We start from the raw sequence: 23771 nt of genomic DNA, 5'->3' as shown, positions 1-23771 counted from the left end.
CTGGTCACATGGACAGATCCCTTCGTGAAAAGAGAGCAGCCCACATGCAGCCCACATGCACCCCTGCCACACCACGAGAAGCAGCAGCAGGAGGCTGTACCTGACGGATCTCCATCTCAGTCAGCAGCCGTGTGGCCAGATCCCTTGCAGCTGCTATGCACTCCCTGCTCAGGTAGAGCTGTCGGAAACGGGTTCAAAAAACCAGGGTCATTCCAGACGGGCGAAGGGGGGAGAGGCTGGGCCTGGGGGAGGGTCTCCCCAGAAAAGGAGGGGCCCAGAGATTTGGCCCCAGTTGCCCAGAGAGCAGAGCCCAGGACTTCTGGAGAGGAACAAGGCTCTCTACACACCAGAACATTTGAATTGCCCAGATTTTCAAAATAGAAGAGAATCTTTGTAGCTCCTGTGGGGATCCTTGGGGCTCTCTGAGCTGGGCTGTTTTCTTGCAGACATTTCGTGACCCAACTAGGGAACGTCATCAGTACTGTAAGGTGGTGGGGGGAGGAGGAGGAGGAGGAGGAGGAGGAGGAGGAAGAAGAAGGACTGTGGGGTCCTTGGTGCTCTCTGAACTTGGTGGTTTTCGTGCAGACATTTCATGACCCAACTAGGTAACATCATCAGTGTTAGAAGGGAGTGGAGTTTACTATCTTTTTATATACTAGTGGCTTGCGGAGGCAATATTGGTGGGAGTGGTCTTTGTAGTTTCTTGACACCCCACCCAACATTGATAGGGCATGCCATCTTATATAAACATAGAGCAACACCACCCCTTGTAGCCCTGATGATATTCCCTAGTTGGGTCATGAAATGTCTGCAAGGAAACCACCAACCTCAGAGAGGATCAAGGACACCACAGTTTTCCTCCTCCTCCTCCTCCTCCTCCTCCTCCTCCTCCTCCTCATCTCCTCTTTCTCATCTTCGTCGTCCTCCTCCTCCTCCTTCTAGCACTGATGATGCCACCTAGTTGGGTCATGAAACGTCTGCAAGGAAACCCCCAACCTCAGGGACCACCAGGGACCCCTCAGAATTCAACCCTGACCCACAAACACTCCCTTCTATTGTCTGGTTGTTTCCACACAACCCAAACCGGACAGAATACAGGATAAAAGATTCGGAAGGCTTAGGACCAGCAGTTTGGGGTGGTCAAGCTGCATAGTGGCCCAAGGACCCCGAAATCTACAGGCAGGCCTCAACTTACAACCATTTATTTAGGGAACGTTTGAAGTTCCGAAAAGAGTGGGTTATAACTGGTCCTCACATTTATGACCTTTGCAGCATCTTCATTGTCACGGGATAAAAATTTGGGTGCTTGGCAACCAACATGTATTGCCGTGTCACACAATCACTGTTTGTGACCTTCCCAGCTGGTTTCTGACAAGCAAAATCAGCAGGGGGAAGCCGGTTTCACTTAATGACCGTGTGATTCGCTTAACAACTGCAGTGATTCGCTTAACGACCATGTGGGGGAAAGGTCATAAAAACTCACTTACCACCTTGCTTAGCAACGGAAATCCCAATCCTGATTGTGGTTGTAAGTCGAGACTACCGGCATCCTCACAATTAATGGGGGTTCCTGAGCACCCCCAAACAAACCCAATTCTCAAACTCGCAGGCTGCAGCTGTCTGACATGCGAAGCCATCCCAAACCCTAGTCCCCCCCCCCACTGTTCCCTCCCCCACCAGTAAAAAAAGCATTGTTGTGATTGCCGAATTGTGAGTCTGGTGGAAAATTGGGAAGTGTGTTGTAGCAACCAGGAGCCTCAGTGGGTTACGCTGGCCAGCGAGTCTCCGGGTTAAGATGACCACGGACGTGCACAAACAATGTTAAAATGGAAAAACCGGCAAAGAGGAAAGTGACAGGAGAGGAAGAACAGATCCTTGTTTGTTTAAAAAAAAGCCTGGTTTAAAAATAGCCCCAGGAGAGACAGAGCAGAGCAGGTCCCACCTCGAAAAGAGAGAAATCAGGGTTTATTTACGAGCTTTTCCAGAAGGGTTTTGAAGGGGGAGGACAACGAACAGGAACCATCTGGGACGCAAAACTATCCGTCGTCCTTTTCATTCAAAAGGTTTTCCACCACAATCGTTTTCGTTGCGATTCCCAACCCTCGTTTCCTACACCCGAAAACCATCCACTGGGGAAAATAGATTTGCTTAATGACCCCCAAGGACTTAGAGGACATCCTCTGATTCCTGGCAAGGATCTAATGTTCTTTTGCAACCCCCAAGTTCTAACCCTAAATGCTAACCCTGACCATAACCCAACTTATCCTAGTTTATGCCTTGAGAAATTGCTTGGAACGTTCCCCGACGTATAATCCCTCTCTGAGGCAGAACCTACACAGCCTCAACTGCCTAGCTCTAACAATAGTGCTATTAATCAGTTAGTTATTAATTAGCTGTCATTATTAATCAATAATTATCAATTAGTAATTATTAAGTATTTTTTTATTTTAGAAGCTCCACATAGCTCAGAGCAATCTATTTTTTTTAAATAAAGCTTCAGCAGAGCAGGAAGCATTAAAAAAAAAACCCTAAAATGGTGGGCAAGCTGAGCTTTGCCCGTTTCTTTGTACAATTATGTGGTTGTTGGGGCTGCCATTTTGATTTTTTTGCCCCATGTGGTATACACACTCATTCTATTTTAGAGGCAGAAGGGATTTAAGGACACCCCTCCCAGGATGTACAGATAGTTCTCGACTTACAACCATTCATTTAGTGACCATTTATAGTTACAACGGGACTGAAAAAAGGGACTTATGACCGTTTTTCACTCTTACGACCGTTGTAGCCTCCCCAAGGTCACGTGATCCAAATTAAGACGCTTGGCCACTCACTCATATTTATGACGGTCGCAGTGTCTCCCGGGGGGGTCACGTGATCCCCTTTTGCGATCTTCCGACAAGCAAAGTCAATGGGGGAAGCCAGATTCACTTAACAACCAAGTGGCTAATTTAACAAGTGCATTGATTCACTTAACAACCATGGAAAGGAAGCTCGTCAAATGGCAAAGCTCACTTATCCACCGTCTCCCTTATTCTGGTCGTAAGTCGAGGACCACCTCTAGAAAAACAGGAGTTGAGATTGGACCACGAGAAACCTCTTTCGTGGCAATTATTCACCAGTCTTGGTTTTTTTCCAAAACAGAAAAAAAAAAAAAACCTGAAAAAATATTTTTCTGAAATTTAAGGAAACCCACCAATGTCAGTTGGAAAAACAAGGATTTTTTTTTTTTACCTTACTGTTTTGGATCAATCGTATGATGTGTTCAAAACAATTGTTGCTCAGGAACATGGCTTGCAAGACCGGCCGGTCGTCAGAATTCAACATTTCTGGAATGGCGTCTGAAGAGAGAGAAAAGACAGACCACGTTCAGACAGCAACTGGGCACAGGATCAATGTATGACCCGGTGGTTTTGACACTGCTCAAAGCTTCGACAGACACACAAATCTTCCCCAAAAGATACACAAGGTCCTTGACTTAAGAAAAACGTTCTTTTAGTGATTGTTCAAAGTTACAACGGAGCTGAACAAAAGGACTTACAACCGATGTTCAGACTTACGACTGTTGCAGCATCTCCACGGTCATGTGATCAAAATTCAGATGCTTGGAAGCTGACTTGTATTTATGACGGTCACAGTGTCCCGGGGGGGGGGGTCACGCGATCCCCTTTTGCAACCTTCTGACGAGCAAATTCAATGGGGGAACCCAATTCACTTAACAACCGTGTTCCTAATTTAAAAACTGCAGTGATTCACTTAACAACTGTGGCAAGAAAGGGCATAAAATGGGGCAAAACTCACTCAACAACTGTCTCGCTTAGCAACCAAAGTGTTGAGCTCAATTGTGGTCGTAAGTCAAGGAGTACCTGTACTTACGACCCAGATTTGAACTTCTGGCAGTGCCCTGATCAGACGTTGCTTATTGGCCAAGTTACCACGATTGCTAAGTGGAGACTGAAGTCGCTTCCGTTGAGGTTCTCCAGAAACAGAAAGCTCTGTTTCCAGGTTTGGGGTGAAGACCCCAAAGAAAGAGTCGAGAGTTCCATCTCAGTAGACCCAACTGGTTTTGTGGTCCACAATGCCAGTTAAGTTCTAGGGCAACCAGCCATCCCAATTCTGAAGACCTTCCATAAGATTTCTGAGGAGACATCTCAGAGAGATGGGACATCAACCAGAGAGAGGTTCTAATGCTGGACCTCTGGGTTCGCTTTCAGATCTTGGAAGGACCAGACTGGCCTTCTCATCTTTCCTGAGATTTGTGGCCTGTTGCTACACCACAGATTTGTCTTGGATTTCAGAAATGTTTCATTGGTTCTTAAGAAACTGAACATTGTTTAGATTTTGAATGAGGACATGGACAATGTAGGGACTTTGCTGCTCTCTGAGCTTGGAGGTTTTCTTGTAGGGGTTTCATCTAGAAGGAAGAGGGGAGGGGTTGTGTAGTAGTGGAGGAGGAGGAGGAGGAGGAGGAGGAGGAGGAGGAGGAGGAAGAGGAGGAGGACCGCTGTGAGGTCCTTGGTGTTCTCTGAGCTTGTTTGTTTTCTTGTAGACATCTTATGACCCAAGTAGGTAACATTATCAGTGTTAGAAGGGGAGAGTAAAGAGTGAGGAGTGGGAGGAGGAGGAGGAGGAGGAGAAGGAGGAGGAGCAGGAGGAGCAGGAGCAGGAGGACGACAACTGTGGGGTCCTTGGAGCTCTCTGAGCTTGGTAGTTTTCTTATAGACGTCTCATGACCCAACTAGGGAACATCATCACGGCTACAAGGCAGGGAGGGTTTGCCCTCTGTTTCTACAGAGTTCCTTCCAGCACTGGTGATGTTACTTAGTTGTGTCATGAAATGTCTGCAAGAAAACCACCAAGCTCAGAGGGCACGCAGGACCCCACATTTCAGTCCTAAACTACAAATATTCTTTTCTAATCACATGGACAACCTTGTGAGATACGCGATCCCTTCGCTGATGGCCCTGTCGGCCAAAGCAGAGGTCTCTCCCCTCCAGGCCAGGAGACCCCCCCCCCACCAACTCTTCCCCCTTACCCAGCATGTTCACCCGCAGCGTGATCAGCTTCTCCTCCCAGTGAGGGCCTGGCGACCCTTCCAGCGAGGAGGCCAAGGGTTGGTCGGCGTTAAGGACTTTGAAGAAGCTGTCCAAGATGGCTCGGATCTCCACGGCCCGCTGGCTTGGGCTGCTGCTGTGGAGGACGTGAACCATGGACACCACGCTCTTGAGGGTCATCTGCAGCAACTGGGGGTCCTTGGTGGGTCCGCTGGCCGGAAGGCACCACCTCCGGAGGACCAGCATGAGGACCTCGACCGCCGATGGGGTGATCATCTGGAGAGCGTTTTGCTATGAAGAAGGAGAAGAAGACCACCGATGTTTGGCTTCAAGTAGACCAGGAGGTCTACCTCCAGGAAAAGAACATGGCTTGCTAGGTAATCCTCGACTTACGACCATTTATTTAGCAACTGCTCCAGAAAAAAAGAGATTTAGGGCCGTTTTTCACACTTACGACCGTTGCAGCATCTCCAGGGTCATGTTATTGAAATTACAAGGCTTGGCAACTGGCATGTACCTACGACGGTTACAGTCCCAGGATCATGTGACTGCTATTTGTGGCCGAGAAAAGCCAATGGGGGAAGTTTAATTTAATTTAATTTAATTTAATAATTTAATTTATATACCGCCCTTCTCCCGTAGGACTCAGGGCGGTGCACAGCATATTAAAACAGATACAAACAAAATACATCAAAAAACAAAAAACCCCCATAAAACCAAATTAAAAGCCAAATATTGGAAGCTGTGTGTCAATTAAAATTTTCTTAAAATCATCCCTACCTTAATGAGCACACGATTCGTTTAACAACTGCACCCATTCACTTAGCTATCTTCTGACAAGCAAAATCAATGGGGGAATTTTGATTCACTTAATGACCATATAGTTCATTTAACAACTGCAGTGATTCCCTTAGCCGCCTTCCGACCAGCAAAGTCAATGGGGGAAGCTGGATTCGTTTAAAGACCACACGATCCCTTTAACAACTGCAGCAATTCACTTAACGACCAAAAAGGTTGCAAAATGAAGCAAAACTCACTTAACTTGCTTAGCAACAGAAATTTTGGGGCTCAGCTGTGGTCGTAAGTTGAGGACTACCTGTACTTCAAGGACAGGTTCCATTATGGTTCTCTTCCTCTCACGATGCTCAACCACAACCCTCCCAATTTGCAAACAGCACAGTGGTTGGCTCCTCGGCTGGGAACCATGGGACTCGGTATCTCTTGTAATCAAAGAGTTATGGAAAGCCGATCGATCATCAACAGGAGAGAAAAGCAGAAAAGCTAAATATTTTTTTTTTATTTTGCCTCATGTCTCCTTAGAGCTTATACATGCTCCATGCAGGCAGTGGAACATGGGCCAAGGGATTTTTGGTGAGGGACTTGGTCTCCTCTTGGTGTTCCATCCCTTCGTATATCTCTTTAAGAGCTAAAGCAGGAGTGGATCCTTCTCTATTTAGATCTCTGCTCCCAGCCCACTCCTCCCAGGTAATCCGTTGCTAAGCAAGGCGGTTGTTAAGTGAGGCCCATCTGGGTTTGCAATCTTTTTTGACAAGGTAGTTAAGGTAATCACAGCAGTTGTTAAGGGAATGGTGCGGTCACTGTGCAAATCTACCTTCACCCAATGACTTTGCTTTGAGACCCGACACCGAGCAGGGGGTTGGACTAGATAGCCTCTAGAGTTCCTTCTAAATCTAGAATTCTGTAATTCTCCTGGAGGCTTTTAAATGCAGATGCTCAAAGACTTGCCTTGGATCCAGAGAGAATTGCCCCAAAAAGGTGGATTAGCCGCAACTGAAGGTATTCTGGGAGCTCTTGGTCCATTTCAAAGCATTCTAGGGAGGGAGGGAGGGAAAAAAAATCAAATCAAACAATTAATTCTTTAAACACCCACCTCCAGCCGCCTTGACTAAATGATCCAAGGAAAGTGCAGTGTTTCTCAATGCTGGCCACTTTAAGAGGGGAGGACTTCAACTCCCAGAATGCCCTACCACAATGCCTTAAGATAGGTGGACTCCAATTCCCAGAATCCCCCAGCCAGCATACTTTAAGATGGGTGGACTCCAATTCCCAGAATCCCCCAGCTGGCATACTTTAAGAGGGGAGGACTTCCACTCCCAGAATCCTCCAGTCAGCCATGCTTTAAGATGGATGGAGAGATGACTGGCCAGGGAATTCTGGGAACTGCAGTCCACATATCTTAAAGTTGTTAAGATTCAGAAATAGCATTTACGGCCATCCTGACTTACGTCCATCATGAGCAGGCTCCACAATGGTCCTAAATTCAGGAGTAGCCGTTCTTTACTTTTATTTTAAATTTGTTTTTGCTTACAATTCTGGTCAGTGATCATAAGGAAAAATAATCTTAAATTCCCTAATACAGGCAGTCCTCCATTTATGACCGCAACTGAACCCAAAATTTCTGTTGTTAAGCGAGACAGTTGCTAAGTGAGTTTTGCCCCATTTTACAACCTTTCTTGCCACAGTTGTTAAGTGAATCCCTGCAGTTCTTAAGTTAGCAGCATGGTTGTTAAGTGAATTGGGCTTCTCCCATTGAATTTGCTTGTCAGAAGGCCGCAAAAGGGGATCACGTGAGCCCGGGACACTGAAACTGTCATAAGTACATGCCAGTTTCCAAGCCTCTGAATTCTGATCACGTGACCCTGGGGATGCTGCAACGGTCGTAAGTGTGAAAAACAGTCATAAGTCCCTTTTTTGTTTAGTGCCTTTGTAAGTTTGAATAACTTGTAACTTGAGGATTACCCATACTTATTTTTTAGCAAAAAGAAGCTGATAGACACCAATTAACCAAGAAAGTTGGTTGGGGGGGTAGTTTCACGCTAAATTAAGACCAGAAGAAACCATGATGGTGAGGCATTTCTGGCAACCTGCATGTAAAGTCCCTAGAAGTAAAGAAAAATGCTGTGAAAATGCATTTATTCAAGGGGTTTTCAGTTAAGAAAAGTCCCCAAAATTCCTGGCAGGCAGGTAATTAATATTAAAAGCATCAACGGTTTCTGGAAATCTACTCCACCCTGCATTTGTGTGTTTGTGATTTTGTGTGTGTGTGTGTTTAATGAGCCAAGAAGAGGTGCTCTTTTTAGGAAGGATTCCTTGCGTAGATATTAAATTTAATATCTAACTTAAAAATTTAAATTTAAATTTAAGAGGATAAGTTCAAAAGCAATGGAAGAGAAAAAAACCCAGTTTTTCACATTTACACAACCTTCCCATGGGTCACGTGATCAAAACTCAGAGGCTTGGCAACTGACTCATATTTATGATGGTCGCAGTGTCCTGGGGTCACATGATCCCCTTTTGTGACCTTATGACAAGCAAAGTCAATGGGGGAAGCCAGATTCACTCAACGACTGTGTTACTCACTTAACAACGGCAGTGATTCACTTAAAAACTGTGGCAAGAAAGATTATAAAATGGGACAAAATTAACTTAAACGTTTCACTTAGCAACGGAAATTTTGATCTCAATGTGGTCGTAAGTCGAGGACTCCCTGCATATGTTTGCCTAATGAGAATATTACATATATCAATCTAATACAATTATAAAACTGGTTTTTTTTTTGTTAAGGCACTTTTGATATGTGTTTTTTTCTTCTTCTCTTTGACAATGGGTGTCTCACTCTCACGACTCCTTTTGCCTTTTGCTCATGTTTTCTTACTAATTAAAAAAGCAATTAATCCATGATTAATTTTAATCAATCATTAATTTTAATTAAATAAAACTCCATTGAGTTTTAAGGAACTGAATTAAGAAAACAGCAGATATGTCCTGATAACAATTCTATATTGTCTTGTTTAATGAAAATATTACTTTTTTTCTCCCTTCTCCTCTTTGACAATCACTGTGATTTTTGTGTTTTGCTCTTCTTTGGTGAGTAATTAAAAAGCAATTAAAAGTAGAAAGAAGGGTTGTTGTTTTTTCTGCAGGGTGGGGAAGAGAGAAAGAGAGAATATTTAGTGACGCTGCCACGTGTACCTTCAAAAAAGGAACCGAACTCCGGAGGCAACACAGCTGGTGTGAACTTGTATTTGTTCTTCTCTTTCGCACTCACAATCTCCCTGGGAAGGAAACAACACAAAAGGGTGTGAGAGACGTTGGAAGGAGGTGTAAGGGAATAACAAGAGCCAATTGGGGCGAAAAAAACCCTCACACTCATGCAATTGTTGCCTTAAAGTCTGTTTTCTGTGCCAGATTTAGTTCCCATCATCCCCGGCTGTGGATTAGCAAGGAAACTGAAGCCCAATGTGTGTGGGCAGTGATCAGAGAGAGAGGAATGATGTCTTCAAAAGCGGTACAAGTAGTCCTTGACTTACGACCACAAAAAGAAATCAAAATGTCTGTCGCTAAGTGAGGCGGTCGTTAAGTGAGTCACATAGGATTTTACAACCTTTCTCGCCGTGGGGTTTCAGTGAACCACCACAGTTGTTAAGTGAATCCTGAAGTTGTTAGCATAAGGTGGCCCCAAGGGGTGGTCTGAATTTTAAGTCTCCTTTTTTTCCAGGTTGGTCGTAATGTTGAAGGATTGTTAAGCGACCAGTCGTAAGTCAAGGAAGGCCATATAGCACTTTAGAGCCGTGTTTCTCAGCCTGGGCATCTTGAGGATGGGTGGACTTCAACTTCCAGAATTCCCTAACCGGCAGTAGGAATCTAGTTTTGAATTAAGCAGAACACCTGGTCTGCTTAGGATTCAATATAGATAGTTCTCGACTTACAATAGTTCATTTAGTGACCCTAACCCTCATCAAAATTCAGGCACTTGGCAACTGACTCATATTTATGACAGTTGTAAGTGTCCCGGGATCACATGATCCCCTTTTGCAAACTTCTGACAAGCGAAGTCAACAGGGAAGCCAAATTCGTTTAACAACCATGTCACTAACTTAACAACTGCAGGGATTCACTTAACAATTGTGGCAAAAAAGGTTGTAAAATGTGGCAAAACTCACTTCACAACTATCTTGTTTAGCAATTGGGCTCGACTGTGGTTGTACATCAAGGTTCACTTGTATCGTCAATCTTGGCACCATATCATGGAAACCCACAAAAAATGTATGCACCATGCAAATTCTTGGCTTGTGCTTAGCCCAAGCAGCCTTCGGCAACCTCACCAGGAAGGGGGAAGCTCCAGATTTTTAATATGTTTATTTAAATAATTTATATGAGTGGAATAGGATCAACATTCGATTGCCTGCTGGCTTCCCCAATGACTCTCCCTATAGGAAGGTGGCAGAGAGCCATGGAAAATTTTATTTTTATTTAGTTATTGCTATTGTTGTTCTGTCGCTAAGTTGTGTCTGATTTTTTGTGATCCTGGGGTACCCCACTTTTATTATTGAAATGATAATCACGAATCTTATTGAAATGATCATGAATGTTACTGAAATGGTGATCATGTTATTGCAGCTGATTGTACTGAAATGGCTGCAACATTGCCAAATTTTAATCCTCCCCCCCCCCAAAAAAAACCCCAGGGGTCTTGGATCTTGGATGCATTCTGTAAGTTAGCCTATTTGAGGTCTGTTAGTTCAAAAGTCGTTGCTGTACGAAGCATCGTATTGTCCCATTGAAGGTGACAAACAAACAGACACACAGGTTTTAGCAATAGATAGATAACCAACATTTTGAACTGGATTGGCAGCCTATTAGAGAATGTCTCCCTTTCATACTGCCCACCAGGAGACAATCTACAACAGGGGTCCCCAACTCCCGGTCTGTGGACCGGTACCACGCCATGGCATGCCTGCAACCGGTCCACACAAACAAGCGAAGCCCCATCCACGGGATGCAGGCAGCATACAAAACCATGCCCCCTCCAGTCCGCGGAAAAGCCTTTCTCCACGGAACTGGTTCCTGGTGCCCAAAAGGTTGGGGGACAGTGGTGCGATTCAGACGGTTCGCACCAGTTCGGCAGAACCGGTAGCTAAATTTTGTTGAGTTCAGAGAACTGGTTGAACCCACACTGCTTCCGGAACTCCATTCTAGGCCTTAGAGGCCTGGAGAAGGCCTCCCAGGCCTAGAATGGCCTGCCGGAAGTGCGTGGATGTCACTTCCGGAAGTCTGTTCTAAGCCTCAGAGGCCTGGAGGAGGCCTCCCAGGCCTAGAACAGCCCGCCGGAAGTGTGTGGATATCACTTCCGGAAGTCCGTTCTAGGCCTTTGAGGCCCAGACCTGCATCCACGCAGAGAACCGGTTATTCAGGTATCTGAATCCCACCACTGGTTGGGGGCCATTAATCTACAAGGTCCAGCCGTTCACCTCTGGCCAGATGTGGCCAAGCAGCTCTCATCACCTGCCTAGCAGGTTCTCCCTGAGATGTGACCTTCACATGGTCGATGACAGAAAGCCACTCACCCGCTCAGCTGCCTCCGCCAGGTCTGGTAGGGATCGAAGAGACATTCGCAAAGGTGCAGGGCGTAGAGCGTGATGCTCTCCAGCGGGCCATGGTGGGGCCAAGGATCCGCCTGGAAGCTGTTGAGCTGTCGGGGAGTTAACCACAAATTAACCACCTTCAGCGTTTCTCTAGTCTTGTTCCGGAAAAAGTCTTTCTTTCAACAAGGGAGATCAGAAGGCAGGAAAATTCAGGATTCACAGTAAAGGACATTTCAGAGGGAGGGAGGGAGGGAGGGAGGGAAAAAAGGAAAGGAAGAGAGAGAGGAGAAGAAGGAGGAAGAAGAGAGAGGAAGGAAATGAGTGTTAGGAAAAAAGAAAGAAAGGACAGAAAGATGGAAGGAGGGAGGGAGGAAAGAAAATGAGGGAGGGAGGAAGGGAGGAGAAGGGAAGAAAGGGAGGAAGAAAAGAGAGGGGAAGAAATGACTGTTAGGAAAAAAAGAAAGAAAGGAAAAAAAGAAAGAAAAAGGAAGGAAGGAAAGAGGGAGGGAGGGAGGAGAAAGAAGGAAGGAAAAGAAGGAGGGAGGAAGGAACAAAAATAGGGAGGAACTGAGTGTAAGAAAAAAGGAAGGAAGGAAGGAAAACTGACAGTGAGAGGGGGAGAGAGAGGGAGGAAGAAGGGAAAAATTAAAGGAAATAAAGAAAGGAAGGAGGAGGAGGTAGGGGGAAGGAAGGAGTGAAAGAGGGAAGAAAGAAAGAAAAGAAAAAGAAAGAAAGAAAGAAAGGAGGGAGGGAGGGAGTCCAGTGTGGATGGATATGGGGAGTTTTAAGGTTTTTATTCTCTGTTCCAGCATTCCTCAAATCTTGACAATTTGAAGATGGGTGGACTCCAGCTCCCAGAATTCTTTAGGCTTCATGTCGGGTAGGGAATTCTGGGAGTTGAAGCCCACCCATCTTCAAGTAGCCGAGGTTGAAAAACATTGATTTTTCAGGAATACCTGCAACTGTGTAAGAGTATCTGGTAAACAAAGTGCAGGTCCCATGACCATCCCAAATTGAAATAAATCTATTAAATAACAGACAGGGAGTCCTCGACTTACGACCACAATTGAGCCCAAAATTTCTTTCGCTAAGCAAGACAGTTGTTAAGTGAGCTTTGCCCCCATTTTACCATCATTCTTGCCCCAGTTGTGAAGTGAATGTTTAATCCGTCACACGGCCGTTAAGTGAATCCAGCCACCCATTGACTCTGCTCATCGGAAGATCCTAAAAGGTGGATTGTGTGATCCCCAGGGAACGCTGTGACCATCATAAATGGCCGAATCAGTGACCGAGCTGTCTGAATTTTGATCCCGTGACCACGGGGATGCTGCAACGCTCGTAGGGATGAAAAAAGGTCCTAAGTCACTTTTTCACAACAGTTGTAATTTTGAACGGTCACTAAATGAATGGTTGTAAGTCGAGGATAACGTGTATTTAGCCCCGGACCCAGGCTGGGAAGGGTAGCAAGCCTCCAGATGATAGCCATCACCACACAATCAAAGCCCCCCCCCATTGGTTTCACAAGCTTTGATCCTGCGGTCAAGCCAACATCTGTTCTCCTGGGCATCCCCTGCATGAAAGACACTGCAAGGCTGTTGTTTGTTACTTAGCTTTCTCCTTGCGAGGATCTGAGCGACAAAATGAATGTCCTCCTTTATCTTCAACAACCTGCATCTCTTGTGGGTAAGGGAAGCCTCCCTCCTAACCCTGGTTAGAGGGCTCAGAAGATCAGGGTTACCTTTTTCGAACAGGTGGACAGCAGAACGACCAGCTCGTGGACGAACAGGGGTGGACGCTCATCCTGAACGTTTTCGAGATTCCTGCAAGGAAAACCAGAAGCCACCTTGAAAAATGGGAAAAGTTATCCGGCGTCGAACTCAGTTTACACAGGACAGCCTGCACGGTGATAGCAAATCCTAATAATTAATTTGTTATCATTCCTAATTAATAATGATTAGTAATTATAGCATCAGTAACACGGGTACTCCTCAACGTAGAACCACAATGGAGCCCAATAAGTGAGACATTTATTAAATTAATTTTGCCTCATTTTACGACGTTTCTTGCCACAGTTGTTAAGTGAATCATTGCGGTTGTTAAGTTAGTCTCATGGGTATTGTGTGAATCTGGCTTTCCCACTGACTTTGCTCGTCAGAAGGTCGCAAGAGGGGATCACGTGACTCCGGGGCACTGCGACCGTTATAAATATGAGTCAGTTGCCAAGTGTCCGAATTTTGATCAAATGACCATAGGGATGCTGCAACTCCCAGAATCCCCCAGCCAGCATGCTTTAAGATGGGTGAACTTCCACTCCCAGAATCCCCCAGCCTGAATGCCTTAAGGGGGATGGACTTCCACTCCCAGAATCCCCCAGCCAGCCTGCTTTAAGAGGGGAGGACTTCCACTCCCAGAATCCCCCAGCCGGCATGCTTTAAGAGGGGAGGGCTTCCACTCCCAGAATCCCCCAGCCGGCATGCTTTAAGAGGGGAGGGCTTCCACTCCCAGAATCCCCCAGCCAGAAAGTCCGCCCATCTCCCTCTTGCCAGGGGTGAGAAACACCTGTCTAGGTAGAAAGATGCTTGGAGCTTCAGTTGTGGGCATCGTCTTCAGATATGCGGGAGAACCTCACCCAGACAAGATGGAACACCCCCAAATTTATCCGGGGTTACTCCTGGCCTCTCCCCTCCCCACATTTTAATTCTGATCTCTCCTCGTCTTCCATCTTGGTTGCCTGTGCTAAAATTCCCCGGGTGCTTATCTTCAGCTTACCAACCGCAGTGTCACAGGAAGACGGGTAGCGCAAGGCGCTGTCTGCCCCCCTTCCTGTTGGGTTAAAAATAAAACATTGCTCGGCACATGCCTTCAGATCGGCTGGACCATCATCCCCACTGCCAGCTCTGTTTGAGGACGATGGGAGTAGTAGTCCCATACAGCTGGGCCAGTGGAGCTCTGCTTTGGGTGTGGGTGTGGGTGTGGACAATTTATTTCTATTGATTTTATTTTCTTTATTTCTATCCTGCCTTTATTCTTTTTACAAATGACTCAAGCTGGTGAATCTATCCTCCTCCTATTTTCCTGATAAAAACAGCCCTGCGAGGTGGGTTGCACTGGGAAAGAGAGGGACTGGTCCAAAGTCACCCAGCTGGCTTTCATGCCTAAGGCGGGACTAGAACTCACCGTCTCCTGGTGATGGGCCCAAAGCCACCTAATTGGCTTACATGCCTAAGGTGAAGCTGCCTCTTTGGGCCAATTGCCTCCCTCGCAGGGCTATTGTGGGGGGTTGACAGGAATCAGGAAGAAGTAACACTATGTACAACAGTCCTCAACTTATGACTAGTTGTTGGCTGACCGTTTGAAGTGATAATGGCCACTGACTTACGAAAGGTCCTCACACATACGACTGTCCTTGCACTTATGACAGTCCCCACATTCAAAATTTAGTTCTTGGCAACCATCCTACATTTACAATGATTGCAGTGCCCCAAGGTCACGTGATTACCAGTTAGGGCATTCCCAGCCAGGGGCTGCCCCAGAGAAGAGGCAGTCAAGCTATTTTCCAAGGCGCCTGAAGGCAGGACAAGAAGCAATGGGTGGAAACTGATCAAGGAGAGAAGCAACCTAGAACTAAGGAGAAACTTCCTGACAGTGAGAACAATTAGCCAGTGGAACAACCTGCCTCCAGAAGTGGTGAATGCACCAACACTGGAAGTTTTTAAGAAGAGACTGGACAGCCATTTCTCTGAAATGGTATAGGGCAGTGGTGGCGAACCTATGGCACGGGTGCCATAGGCGGCACTCAGAGCCCTCTCTGTGGGCACGCACCCCGTCGCCCCAGTCCTAGGACTTCAGCTGGGTTTTATAAAACCTTTTTGCTTTAGGCCTCCGCCGCCGTGTACAAAAAAAAAGGTTCAATCAATCAGTCAATTTCAACTTCTCGCAGGTAAAAAAAAGATCTTGCAAAGTTGGAATTGATTGATTGAACTTTTTAGTCCCACTCAGTCTGCTGTTACCACTGCAGCCACGCCCACCCAATGGGCCACACCCACCCGGCACCCATCTATGCATAAGTGGGTTTTGGGTTGCAGTTTGGGCACTCGGTCTCTAAAAGGTTCGCCATCACTGGTATAGGGTTTCCTGCCTGAGCAGGGGGTTGGAGTAGATGACCTCCAAGGTCCCTTCCAACTTTATCATCATTATTATTATTATTATTATTATTATGCTAACAGGGGGAGCTGTTATTATTATTATTATAATGCTAACAGCGGGCCATTGTCTTAACTGCAGTGAATTGCTGAAGCACAGTGATTCGCTTAACGACCACAGCCAAAAAAAAGATGCAAATTCAGGAGGACTCGCTTAATGACCTTCTCACTTAGTGATGGAAGTTTTGTTCCTAATTGTGGTCGTAAGTTAAGGACTACCTGAATATCCTAAAATCTGGGATTGAAATCAGACAAATTTATGGCAGACATTATTTGGCACTTTTATCTGATTGTTCCCTGTGGCTGTTCTTAAGGTGGGGGGGAAAGAAAAACAAGGGTTTTTTTGGGGTAAAAGAAATATTTAATATCTTCAGAGAAGGAATAAAATGAACCCAGGAGGGACCTTTCAGCAGTAAAATACCTTGCCAGCAAACAAAGCAATATTTAATCTATTTATTGGTTAAATTTGTCATATAAACTAAACAAGTCGACAAGGAAACTGTGTTTTTGAATACTGGCCATGATAAGTGCTGCTTAGCTAATCTCTATTTTGCTTTAGCTTTTTTTTTTTTTTTTAACATGCAGCTTTCAAAACAAAAACAAGACAGGCTGCCGTATTTTTAAATTTTGACTTTCTTTAGAAAAGAAAACCAAATCGGTTTTCAGTATTTTCATATGCAAATTTTAGAACAGAGACCAATGTTCAGTGTTTAGAGGGTAAAACAAACCAGCTTCCTATTTTTAAGGTGCAGTTCTTTAGAGAGGAAAACAAACCAGCTTCCTATTTTTAAAAGTGCAACTTTTAGAGAGGAAATCAAACCAGTTTCCTGTTTTTAAGGTGTAACATTTAGACTGGAAAACAAATCAGCTTCCTATTTTTAACGTGCAACTTTTAGACTGGAAAACAAACCAGCTTCCTATTTTTAACGTGCGACTTTTAGAGTGGAAAACAAACCAGCTTCCTATTTTTAAAAGTGCAACTTTTAGAGAGGAAACCAAACCAGTTTCCTGTTTTTAAGGTGCAACATTTAGACTGGAAAACAAACCAGCTTCCTATTTTTAAGGGCAGTTTTCAGAATAAAAACTCAAAGTGGATTCCTGAAGTTTAAAGTGCATTAAAAAAAACCCAACTCCAGCCACTTTTTTGCTCTGGTTCAAACAAACGTAAGAGAAAAGTAAGTTGACAATTACCAGTTTTACTAACTAAAGTCATGTTCCACTCCTCTGCTACATCCAGCCTTTTTATTCTAATTTTTCTGAGATTCCCAAAGTACAGGTAGTCCTCGACTTATGAACACAATTGACCCCAAAATTTCTGTTGCTAAGTGAGTTTTGCCCACTTTTATGATTTTTCTTGCTGCAGCCTCTAAGAGAACTCCTGCAGTTATTAAGTTAGTAACAGGATCATTAAATGTGACTTTCCAATTGACTTTGCTGGTCAAAAAGTCACAAAAGGGGAATCACGTGACCCTGGGACTCTGCGACAGTCGTAAGTATGAGTCAGTTGTCAAGCGTCTGAATTTGGATCATGTGACCACGGGGGAGGCTGCTGCAATGATCCTAAACTTGAAAAAAGGTTGTAAAGTCCCCTTTTTCAGTACTGTTGTAACTTTAAACAATCACTAAATGAAGTCAAGAATTCCGTCGGGCTAAGAAAAGAGTGGTTTTATGTTACATTTAGTTTAATGAATAGTTGGAAGTCAAAAACGAACTGTATTAATAAAACCATAATAATAAACATAATAGTTAAAATAAATGACACCTCTCAAGTTTGTTAACAATTGCAAGCTCCACTTGTAGCAAGGAATTACAAAGTTTGCAAAAATCCAAAGGTCCGGGGACCAGCCCTCTTCTCCCCCCCCCCCAACCTTACCCACTTCTGCAAAAACCCCCCCAAAAAAACCCAGCCTTAAGCAGATGGCAAAACCCAGTTCAAAGTTTCATCTCCAAGAGACGAGTTGGGTGTCAACCAAATTACACACCCACTGAAGTTGCTTAATTGCCATTTTTTTCCTCCGGCTCTTTGAAAAAGTGTGTTTGATTAGGGTTTACCCAACCTGGCCATCTGGAGACACACCTGGGGCATTGTTTGCACATTGACTGTCCAGGCGTTGTGGTTTTTTTGAGCAACCGGAAAGTCACACCTCCACTGATCGGTCAACCTTGCTGGCTTTTTTAGATAGGGAAAAGTTCAACCCAACTGTGGTCAAAAACAATATTTTTTCCCCTACTATGTCTAAAAGGGGTTTGTAGGAACGAATTGAGCAAGGCTGCCAGTTGCACACTCCTGTTTCCGGTCTCTGTTGATGGAAATGTGAAATTTCTGCTATTGTCCACGCCCAAAAGGCTAGCAGATCTTCTTCCAAGCTTTGTAGAAAACTGTTGTGGAAGAATTGGAAGGGCTTCAGAAAAAAGCTTCCAGGTTTCCAAAGAAACGGAAAGCATCCGAAAAAAAACCCCATGGAAATGGATCCTTAGGGTGGAGGGGAACCTTCCCCTCCCCAAAAACCAAAGATCCGAAAGAAGCTTTTCGGCACATGGGCTGAGGAATTAGGGCCTACAGCCAGGATCTCTGTCCAAACAGGAAGGAGATCCGGTTCTTCTTGCATACTGAAAGATTTGGGGGGACAAGGAAAGGACCGAGGGGAGAGGGGATACTTTAAAGAGCTTTACAGATGCTCGGAAGGGATGGAGGATGGGTTTCCATGGAAACCGAAATAGCAGAAGGATCTCCTGCTTGCTCCAAGATTGAAGGCATCTAAGGAGGCTTTCTTGAGGGCCACTTCTCTTGACCTGGCTTCTCTATAGGGTTCCTCAGAAAGGAATTTTGGGGCCTGGGGAGATGCCACTTTCTGGAATTAGGGGCCGACTTTTAATATGGGGGCTTTGGGGTAGGAAGCCAGCATCTCAAGATGGTCCTCCAGGTTGCAAGGGGGCCTCTGGGCTGGACCATCAACAGGAGAAGCTACAGTGATGATGATGGAGAGGCCTTTCAGGAAGTCCTGTTCCCCAACCTTGTTGTTAGTTGCAAAGTCATGTCTGACCCATCGCGACCCCATGGACCACGTTCCTCCAGGCCTTCTTGCCCTCTACCATCTTCTGGAGTCCATTTAAGCTCATGCCTGCTGCTTCAGTGACTCCATCCAGCCACCTCCTTCTCTGTCGTTCCCTTCTTCTTTTCTTGCCCTCCGTCTTTCCCAGCATCAGGCTCTTCTCCAGTGAGTCCTTCCTTCTCATTAGGTGGCCAAAGTACTTGAGGTTCAACTTCAGGATCTGGCCTTCTAAAGAGCAGTCAGGGTTGATCTCCTCTAGGACTGACCGGTTGGATCGCCTTGCAGTCCAGGGGACTTGCAGGAGTCTTCTCCAGCACCAGAGTTCAAAGGCCTCCATTCTTTGGCGCTCAGCCTTTCTTATGGTCCATTGCAACTGGGAAAACCACGGCCTTGACTATACGCACTTTTGTTGGCAGGGTGTTGTCTCTGCTTTTTAGTATGCTGTCCCCAATCTGGTGCCCATCAAAGGATGATAATTTGTGGAGTTCCCCTGCCAGACGTATGTGGATTGGGACTTTCCAACACAAAATACACTCTGTTGTTCTGAAGGGCACCACTTTGGAGAAGCTGGCATTCATCAACCAATCTTCAGAGGATCTATTAACTCGCCGACAATCGCAGGGTGTGTTTTGCAGCCGCCAAGAAAGCGATTCTATCACAAGCCAGCTCTACTATCTAAGATTATCCACCAACCACTCCTTTGATAATATATTTATTTCTATTCCCCCACCCCCCGGGGCAAATATTAAAAAGGGAAGTCAAATTCTGATAGTCGTAAGAATTTGAAGAGGATTTCAAGCCACACAATCAATATTTTTGGTGGGAAGTGCAGGAAGGATGAGAATTTTGGAATGCCGGGGGGGGGCTTTTCATGAGGGACTTAGGAAGAAAAGAAAGGAAAAGGGAAGGAAAGAAGGAACAAGTGAATGAGGAAGGGAGGATGGATGGAAGAAAGGAAAAGGAAATGAAAAGGATAAATAGCAATAGAAACAACCAACTGAAATAGATACAAAGGAAGGAGAGAGAAAGGAAGGAAGGAAAATGACAAGAAAAGAGAGAGAAATAGCAATAGAAATTGAAATATAAAAGAAAGAGCAGAAGGGAAAAAGAGGAAGGAAAGAAGGGGAAATGAGAAGAAAGAAGAGAAATAGTAACTGAAATAGTAGAAATTGCAATAGAAAAGAAAGGAAGGAGAGAAAAGAAGGCAGGCAAGCAGGAAGGAAGGAAGGAAGGAAGGAAGGAAGGAAGGAAGGAAGGAAGGAAGGAGGAATAAGAGCAAAAAGAAAAGGAAAATGAAGGAATTCACCAGGCATCGCAATCTCCCATTTTCACTGCTTCAGGGCCAGCCAAAGACCCTTCCCAGTCTTGTTGAAATAAATGCCAGGCTGCCCTTTCCCTTCCCTTTGAGGAAAGCTTCCACACCAGTCCGCTCAGCCAGACAAAGTGTCCAGTAACTTAGCAACCATAATCACAACTACGCCACCCGCAGCATCTCTGCAGACCCCACCAGCCATTCACGAGCCGCCAGGCCTGCCAGAATGCTACTTGAGACTGAAATTTAAGATTTTAAGAAGAGACTGGACAGCCATTTGTCTGAAAGGGTATAGGGTCTCTTGCTTGAGCAGGGGGTTAGACTAGATGACCTCCAAGGTCCCATCAGTTATTCTGTTATTCGGAGGAGGAGGAGGAGGAGGAGGAGGAGGAGGAGGAGGAGGAGAAAGAAAAGGAAGAGGAAAAGGAGGAGAAGAAGGAGAAATTGGAGGAGGAGGAGGAGCAGAAATTGGAGGAGAAGGAAAAGGAGGAGGAGAAGGAAAAGGAGGAGAAATTGGAGGACAAGGAGGAGGAGGAGGAGGAGGAGAAGTTGAAATTGGAGAAGGAAGAGAGGTAGAAGGAGGAAGAGGAGAAGGAGAAGGAGGAGAAAGAAAAGGAAGAGGAAAATGAGAAGAAGGAGAAATTGGAGGAGGAGGAGGAGGAGAAGAAGGAGAAATTGGAGGAGGAGGAGGAGGAGAAGAAGGAGAAATTGGAGGAGGAGGAGCAGAAATTGGAGGAGAAGGAGGAAGAGAAGGACAAGAAGAAGAAGGAGAAAGAAGGAGGAGGAGGAAAAGTTGAAAATGGAGGAGGAGTAGAAGGAGGAAGAGGAGAAGAAGGAGGAGGAGGAGGAGAAGGAGGGAGAGGACGAGGAGAAGGCAAGTTTGTCATGAAATGGGGCAAAATTCACTTAAAATCTGTCTTGCTTAGAAAACAGAAATTTTGGGCTCAGTTGTGTTCATAAGTTGTGTATCTCATCACTTGTAATTTACAAACATCGGTCTAAATTGGAAAAAATGGCATAATCGCTTCTTTGCAAATATTCCCAGAGGGAGGGCCGAAACTAACCAGAATCAAAATTCACACAGAAGGACCTGCAATATCATGTTTATGTTATATTTTATATATATAAAGACTTACCTGCAAATAATGATGAAGAACTTGGTCAGCAAGAGAGCTTGTTTCAAGCCAGCTTCTGCAACTTCGTCACGTGAAATTTGGGACACTGAAGACGTAAATTGTTGTGTTAACACTTGCAAGACGTCCAGAGGTAAAAGTGGAATTTCGGACACGGAGTCTTCGGGTCTAGGAGAGGAATTGATAGAGACACCGTAGGTTGCAGCCTGACATACAGATAAGTCCTCCACTTACGACAATTCATTTACTGACCGTTCAAAGTTACAACGGCACTGAAAAAAAGGGACTCAGGACCGTTTTTCAGACTTACGACTGTTGCAGCATCCCGGTGGTCACCTGATTAACTGACTCATATTTATGACGGTCGCTGTGTCCCGGGGTCAGGTGATCCCCTTTTGCGACCTTCTGATAAACAAAGTCAATGGGGAAGCCGGATTCACTTAACGACTATGTGACTAATTTAACAACTGCAGTGATTCACTTAACAACTGTGGCAAGGAAGGTCGTAAAATGAGGCAAAACTCACTTAACAACTATCTCACTTAGGAAGAGAAATTTTGGGTTCAATTTTGGTCGTAAATAGAGGACGACATATATCCACAAAGTGGCAAAGAATGGAAACAAGCAGCCTTTTCTCATAAGTCCTTGACTTACGGCGAATGACCTGCTTGTACAACACACGATTCCCCTCACAAGCGCAGTGGTTCGCTTAACAACCATGGCAAAAATGATGGTAAAAATGGGACAAACAACTGTCTTGCTTGTCAATGGAAGTTTTGGAGTCAATTGTGGTCATAAGTCTGAGGACTACCTGCAAATACAGGGTCTGACCCAACTTGACCTAAAAACTTTATTAAGCGAAGTGATTCCTGTCTCGTCAAAGAGCTTCTTGTATAAAAGATCAATCAGGAATAAAAGGTAGCCTCCAGAAATGTGGGCGAAATAAGACACATTTTACCCATATTTTTCATTTTATTTTTAAAAGCCATTTTGCCTTTTTTTGAGCAAGCTATTATTTTTCTTCCTTGTGTCTCTAACACAAATTTTTCTTGGTGGAGAAGCAGATTTTGTGTACAGTATCCAGCAGAAGAACGGGAGAAAGGACAAAATAATTCAAGACTTATTAAGGCATTTTGAGCCCTGCTGTTGTTACGAATAAGGGGAAAATTGCCCCAATTTGGAAGAGCAAAGAAAAGTGAGGGACGAACACCCAGGGAGAAAACGAGATTGCCGCTATCAAGAAGTCCAGAAATTGGGTTTTAGAAGATAAATACCATTTTTTTTAAAGGGAAAAGTATACAGGTAGTCCTTCCTTTATAAGTTTGTTTAGTGTCTGTTCAAAGTTACAACTTAGGAGCGTTTCTCGCACTTACGACCGTTGCAGTCACGTTGGGTCACGTGATCAAAATTAAGACGCTTGGCAACTGACTCGTATTAATGACGGTCGCAGTGTCCCGGGAGGGTCACATGATCCCCTTTTGCGACCTTCTGACAAGCAAATTCCACGGGGGAAGCCAGATTCACTTAACAACCCAAGTGGCTCATTTAATAGCCTCAGGGATTCACTTAACAACTGTGGCAAGAAAGGTCATAAAATGGGGAGAAACAAGTGTTTTGTTTAACAATGGAAATTTTTGGCTCAGTTGTGGTCGTAAGTGGAGAACTATCTTGCCGCTGGAAAACAGTGAAGTAGTTTTTTTTAAACTGGAAAATGGAAAAAAAAAACCTACCGAATAAGACAAGGGATAGCTGAAATGGTGCATGCATGAGGACTAGCGGCATGGTTCCTTGGTTTTAACTGCTCTCCAAAACAATAGCCACACCCACACCGAGTTAATTACGTAAAAGCATTACGGATTCTGTCCAGTTTGATTTCCAGCTACTGCAGGTAGTCCTACAATCCTAGGGCAGGGAGGGACCTTAGAGATCCTCTAGTTCAACCCCCTAGCCAAGGCAGAAGACCCTATACAGGTAGTCCTCGACTCACAACGGTTCATTTAGTGACCGTTCGAATTTACAACGGCATTGAAAAAAGTGACTTATGGACCATTTTTCACACTTACGACCATTACAGCATCCCCCCCGGTCACGTGGTCAAAACTCAAACACTTGGCAACTGACTCGTATTTATGACGGTCGCAGCATCCCGGGGTCACCCTTTTGCCACCTTCTGACCAGCAAAATCAACGGGGAAGCAAAATTCCCCTTAACAGCTGTGTTACTAACTTCACAACTGCAGTGATTCACTTAACAACGGGTGCAAAATAGGTCGTCAAACGGGGCAAAACCACAATTGTCTCAGTAGTGGAACGTTGAGGCTCCATTCTGGTCGTAAGGACCTGTAAGGTTGGGGGCGATTCACTTTACAACCTACTGGCTTGGCAACAGACATTCCGGTTCCATTGGTGGACATAAGTCAAGGACTACCTGGAAACTTTTAACTATGTTTTTAGCTGTATTTTAGTGAAGATCAATCGGACTGGACAAGAATTACCTTCTCGGTTCCAGAGAATGGACAGCGATGATCTTCTCAAAATTGGCGACAAAGGCTTCTAACCACTGCTGAAGGTAGGACAAATCTTTCTAGAAAAAACAAAGCATAAAAAATAGGCGTTAGAAAGACGGGGGGGGGGG

At 45.0% G+C, this 23771-nt stretch overlaps 1 protein-coding gene across 1 annotated transcript in view; it reads right to left on the bottom strand.

The window, feature by feature from the left end:
• NBEAL2 (neurobeachin like 2) overlaps nucleotides 1–23771 on the bottom strand; it is a 116385-nt gene that overhangs the window by 55991 nt on the left and 36623 nt on the right. The window contains 9 exon segments of the mRNA XM_029283799.1: nucleotides 101–178; nucleotides 3232–3338; nucleotides 5033–5342; nucleotides 6798–6883; nucleotides 9045–9127; nucleotides 11420–11544; nucleotides 13176–13257; nucleotides 21141–21305; nucleotides 23632–23720. Of these exon segments, the coding sequence (XP_029139632.1) occupies nucleotides 101–178; nucleotides 3232–3338; nucleotides 5033–5342; nucleotides 6798–6883; nucleotides 9045–9127; nucleotides 11420–11544; nucleotides 13176–13257; nucleotides 21141–21305; nucleotides 23632–23720 (1125 nt within the window).

Source organism: Protobothrops mucrosquamatus, unplaced genomic scaffold (genome assembly GCF_001527695.2).
Source record: "Protobothrops mucrosquamatus isolate PMUCROS unplaced genomic scaffold, P.Mucros_1.0 scaffold235, whole genome shotgun sequence".
In the NCBI taxonomy this organism is placed as follows: Eukaryota; Metazoa; Chordata; class Lepidosauria; order Squamata; family Viperidae; genus Protobothrops; species Protobothrops mucrosquamatus.
The sequence above is the reverse complement of the archived record's forward strand: the minus strand, read 5'-3'. Positions and strand labels throughout refer to the sequence as shown.